The following is a 5755-nucleotide window of genomic DNA, read 5'->3' as shown; positions in this document are numbered from 1 at the left end:
TTGTCCTCTATTTTGTGATTGTAATTTTATGTTAAAGAGGGTTTGGATGGGATTGTAACACCACTCTTACCCAGGTCACATCCCTGATCCAAAGTAAAGGGAGTTTCCCTGGGGTGTGGCCTGCACCACCTTTTATCTCTCAAGAGATAAAAGGAAAAGGAAGCAAGCAGAGAGTTGGGGACCTCATACCACCAAGAAAGCAGCGCCAGGAGTAGAGCGCATCCTTTGGACCTGAGGTCCCTGCGCAGAGAAGCGCCTAGTCCGGGCGAACATTAATGCGAAGGCCCACAGAGAGAGAAAGACTTCCCCTGGAGCTGACGCCCTGAATTTGGACTTTTAGCCTCCTAGATTGTGAGAAAATAAATTTCTCTTTGTTAAAGCCATCCTCTTGTGGTATTTCTGTTAGAGCAGCACTAGATGACCAAGACACTTACTGAAAGTGAGCAGGACTTGAAGCACTTACTGATGAAGATCAAAGACTACAGCCTTCAGTATGGATTACACTTCAACATAAAGAAACAAAAATCCTCACAAATGGACCAATAAACATCATGACAAATGGGGAAAATACTGAAATTGTCAAGGATTCGTTTTACTTGGATCCACAAGCAGCCGTCAAGAAATCAAACAATGTGTTGCACTTGGCTGCAAAAGATCTCTTTAAAGTATAAACAGAGCACTTGCCAATGCAACAGGCACGTTAAGAGAATATAGGTGGGCCTACCTAGTTCCACTCACATCCTTTTTGGCCAGCAAAGATGTCACTTTGAGGACTAAGGTGCGCCTGACCCAAGTCATGGTAATTTCAATGGACTCAAATGCGTGCAAAAGATGGAGAATGAATAAGGAAGCCGGAAGAAGAATTGATGCATCTGAATTATGGTGTTGGCGAAGAATACTGAATACACTATGGACTGCCAGAAGAATGACAAAATCTGTCTTGGAAGAAGTACAGCCAGAATGCTCATTAGAAGCAAGGATGGTGAGACTTCATCTCATTTGCTTTGGACATATTATCAGGAGGGACTGGTCCCTGAAGAAGTACATCACTCTTGGTAAAGTAGAGAGTCAGCAAAAAAGAGGAAGACCCTTAATGAGATGAATTGACACAGTGGCTGCAACAATGGGCTCAAACATAGTAATGATTGTGAGGATGGTGTAGGACTAGGCAATATTTCATTCTATTTGATACACATAGGATCGCTATGAGTCGGAACCTAACACAACAATATTTTTACTTAAGATTCCAGTACCAGAAAATCACATGCCTTGCGCTGAAGCCAGTGGATGTGGGATCTGTAAGGATTAGGGAGTTTGGTTCCAATAAGAGGCCCACAGGTCAGGCCTGGCCGTAACACGTTCCTCTGCCCAGGCCTGGTCCAGATGTAGGACAGTCTTATTACCCACACCGGGGATATTTGTTCAAAAGACAAATTCCCAGGACTTAATTCCTGACCTCCTGTGTGCGAATTTCTCAGGCTGTGGCCTAGGAAGCTATAGGCTTAATAAGGGCCCCGGGATGATTCATATTATCAAGAAAGTTTGGTAATCATCAGGCCCAGTTTTTCTTTCAACGTGGTAAACGGACCATCAGAATCATTTAGAGAAGCCTCTTAAAATGCAGATTCCTGGGCCCCAGACCTACTGAATCAGAATTTCTGGGAGTAGGGTCCTGGAATATGCATGTTTAATAAGCACCCATGGTGATTCCTATGGACGCTGAAGTTTACTTGCTGGCCTTCCTGCAGTACGAGCAATTGGTCATAAGGGGGCCAGGTCAGAGTGTCTGCCTGGTGCATCACTATCTGCTTTAGGTAGCAGAGGTGAGAGAGATGATTAAAATGTAAAGCCTTCTTCTGTAGGCAGCCAATCAGCACAAATCCCTCTACATGCAATGCTGTGTTATAGAGTTCTCTTAAGTTTTTATGTACAAACTTCCTTCAGAAGCACTGAAGTTCTGACAGAGGGCTTCTTGCCATCTTCTTGATCCCTCCATACAGTGGAATCAAAGTTCTGCTGCCCCATTGTTCTGTGCCTTCAGCATGCTGCATTGGAGGGCCAGCCTCTGGGGCAAGTCACCTGGGCTGGCACAAGCATGAAGGGTGTGAAAATCAACCCCTCATGGCTAACACAGTTCTACTTTTGGGATCTGCATTTATGACTGTCTCAATTTGAGCTATAAGTGCCCTCAAGGCCAAGTCCACAATGGGGTGGGTGGATTCATCGTATCAGAAATATACATCCCAATCGGGTCACATTTTGACTCAGGTGAGTCTTAATTGTCTACTTACCTGTATGTCTTTATCAATCCATCTACCTAACTACTCAACATTCCAAAAATACAGAGTGCCTGCAAATGTAACAGGCACATTAAGGGAATATAGGTGGGCCTACCTAGTTCCTCTCACTTCCTTTTTGGCCAGAAATCAGGGAATGACTGTATGCTTCCTGATCTGATATACACAGGTCCCTTATGGCACCTGTATGGCTTCTGCCAGGCCTTGGATCCAGTCGGGCTGGAGTGGCAACCACAAGCATGTCATTCAGAGAAACGTCCTGGCTGCGAGCACTCCGCAAGAGGAGGAGGGAGGACACATCCTGCTGCCTCTTCTCACCAGAGCTTCTGCTTCGGGAGTAGGACTCCTGTGGCAGTGGGGGGTTTTCTGGAGATACAAAGTCATAGGCATTATCAATTTGTGCTGCTGGGGAGACCATCTCCTACTAGGGTCCCATGGTCTAAAATTGGCTGAATTGATTCTAAAATGCTCCCAGAATTAGCCATTGCTCCTTTCCTCCAAATAGTTTCTCCTCCCAGTTTATTCATTTAAGCTCAAAACACACCCCTAACTGGTACAGACTCAGCTGAATGGGCTTCATCTAGAAATGTTGAATAGGGTGCTTAGACATAGCGTTCTATTTTTATCTTTTTTGTCTTCCAGTGAGACTAGAGACTCCCTAAGGGAATGGACTATGTCTCCACCACAGTCTGAAGTATCCCTAAGGTCAGGGGCTGTGTCTACCCTTAAGGCTAGGGTCTCCCCAAAGATTAGGACTGGTTCTGTTGGTTGCCATATCTCCTAAGCTCTTGACACATCCCAGTACATACAGGCACTCACGTGAATGGTTACACAGCACCAGCTTTGGGCTGTAGTGAGCTGGGAACCAGGAGAGCTTCCCCTTCAGCTGAAGCTTGGTGAAGAGATGTGACATCAGCTGTTGCTTCTTCATGTCATTCTTTACCAAAGTCCAGTTTGCGTTCATATTCTCCCAGAAGTCCTGCGATTTTATAGGCAGAGAACGTTTTGATAGTTTCTCCTGGACAAGGTGCTGGGGGATCTGCTGCTGCCTGTATTGAAAGGAGACCATCTTCTCCACCTCTGGGCTGCTGCATTCAGAGCTGGCTGTCAAGGTCAGGTTTGGCAGAGTCTCAGGGGAGGTTGAGACCTGGGTAGTGAATAATGAAGAGGTTTCTATTGAGGTTGAGGGCTGAGGTCAGTACAGCATTAACTCTAAGTAGATTCTCACAAGCTGAAGATACACATTGTAATCCCTGGAACAACCACTAAAAAAATGCAAAAAGCTATAAGTAAAAAGGCAATTTTGTCATTGTTGTTAGGTGTTGTCAAGTCGATTCCAACTGGTAGCAACCCCATGTGACAGAGTAGAACTGCCTCATAGGGTTTTCTAGGCTGTAATCTTCATGGGAGCAGATCACCAGTCTTTTCTCCCATGGAGCTGCTGCTTGGGTTCAAATTACCAACCTTTCAGTTAGCTGCTGAGCACTTAACCTTTTCACCACGAGGGCTCCTTTTAAGGCAATAAAACCAAAACCAAATCCATTGCCGTCAAGTCGACTCCCACTCATAGTGACCCTACTGGAGAGAGTAGAACTGCCCCGTAGGGTTTCCAAGGAGTGCCTGGTGGATTTGAACTGCTGACCTTTTGGTTGGTGGCTGTAGCTCTTAGCCACTACACCACCAGGGTTTCCTTTAAGGCAATAGAGGAATTAAAATTTAAAAAATATTCAATTAACCCAAAAGAAGGCAGAAAAGGAGGAAAAGAGGAATTGAAAAAAAAAAAAAAACAGAAAAGATGATGTCTTAGTTATTTATTGCTGCTATAACTGAAATACCACAAGTGGATGCCTTCAACAAATGGAAGTTTATTCTCTCACAGTCAAGTAGGTTAGAAATCCAAATTCAGGGCGTCAGCTCCAGGGGAAGGTTTTCTCTCTCTGTTGGCTGTGGAGGAAGGTGATTGTCATCAATCTTCCTCTGGTTTAGGAGCTTCTCAGTGCAGGGACCCAAGTCCAAAGGACATGCTCTGCTTCTGGCACTGCTTTCTTGGTGGTATGAGGTCCCCCTGTCTCTCTGCTCACTTCTCTCTTTTATATCTCAAAAGAGACTGACTCAAGATACAACCTAATCTTATAGATTGAGTTCTGCCTCATTAACAAAACTATCTCTAATCCTGCCTCATTAACACCACAGAGATGGGATTTACAACACACAGGAAAATTACATCAGATGACAATACTGGGAATCATGGCCTAGTCAAGTGGACAGATATTTTTGGGGGACACAATTCAATCCATAACAGAAGAGTAGAAAACAAATTCCAAAATTTCAGCCCTAAACTCATATTAATCAAATTGATAATCAGTATAAATGAAAATGGAGTAAATACTCCCATTATAAGGCAGAGATTGTCATACTGGATAAAGAAAAGCAAGACCTACTTATGTGTTGTCTACAAAAGATGCACTTTAAATACAAAGATAAAAATAAGCTGAAAGTAAAAGTATTTTTTTAAAAAGGTATATCAGAAAAATGCTAATCATAACCAGTTGGAGTGGCTATATTAATATCAAACAAAACAGACTCTAAGACAAGGAGCATAATCAGAGATCAAGAGGAATCTGTCATGATGATAAAATGGTTAGTACATCAGGAAGACAATTATAAATGTATCTAATAAGAGACCTTCAAAATACATGAAACAAAAACTAACAGAACAAAAGGGAGAAATAGACAAATCATCATAATTGAGACTTTAACGTCTTTCTCTCAGTAAATGATATAAAAAGTAGACACAAAAGAAAAACATACCATGCTCATGGATAGGAAGACTCAACATTGTGAAAAAGTCAATCCTACTTAAAGTGATCTACAGATATAACAAAATCCTGATCCAAATACCAACAACATTCTTTAATGAGATGGAAAAACTAATCACCAACTTTATATGAAAAGGAAAGAGGCCCTGGACAAGCAAAGCATTACTGAAGAAAAAGAACAAAGTAGGAGGCTTCACACTACCTTATCTCAGAATCTACTATACAGTCATGGTAGTCAAAATAGCCTAGTACTTGTGCTACAACAGATACCTTGACCAATGGAACAGAATCAAGAACCCAGATGTAAATCCCTCCACCTATGGTCAGCTGATCTTTGACAACGGAGTCATTAAATGGGGAAAAGACAGTTTTTTTAACTAATGGTGCTGGCAAAGCTGGATGTATATCTGTTAAAAAGAAAAGAAAAGAAAGAAACAGGACTCATATTTCACACCATACACAAAAACTAACTCAAAATGGATCAAAGACCTAAATATAAAACCTAAAACAATAGCCACCACATGTCTTGTCAGTTTGCTGTACTGTAGGGGCTTGCATGTTTCTGTGATACTGGAAGCTTTGTCACTGGTATTTCAAATACCAGCCATCTAGTGCTGCTATAACAGAAATATCACAAGT

At 42.5% G+C, this 5755-nt stretch overlaps 1 protein-coding gene across 1 annotated transcript in view; it reads right to left on the bottom strand.

The window, feature by feature from the left end:
• Positions 1-2394: 2394 nt before the first annotated feature.
• TTLL6 (tubulin tyrosine ligase like 6) overlaps positions 2395-5755 on the bottom strand; it is a 51832-nt gene continuing 48471 nt past the window's right edge. Inside the window, 2 exon segments of the mRNA XM_004377975.1 lie at positions 2395-2663; positions 3117-3486. Of these exon segments, the coding sequence (XP_004378032.1) occupies positions 2395-2663; positions 3117-3486 (639 nt within the window).

This window comes from Trichechus manatus, unplaced genomic scaffold, assembly GCF_000243295.1.
Source record: "Trichechus manatus latirostris isolate Lorelei unplaced genomic scaffold, TriManLat1.0 scaffold00054, whole genome shotgun sequence".
Taxonomy (NCBI): Eukaryota; Metazoa; Chordata; class Mammalia; order Sirenia; family Trichechidae; genus Trichechus; species Trichechus manatus.
The sequence above is the reverse complement of the archived record's forward strand: the minus strand, read 5'-3'. Positions and strand labels throughout refer to the sequence as shown.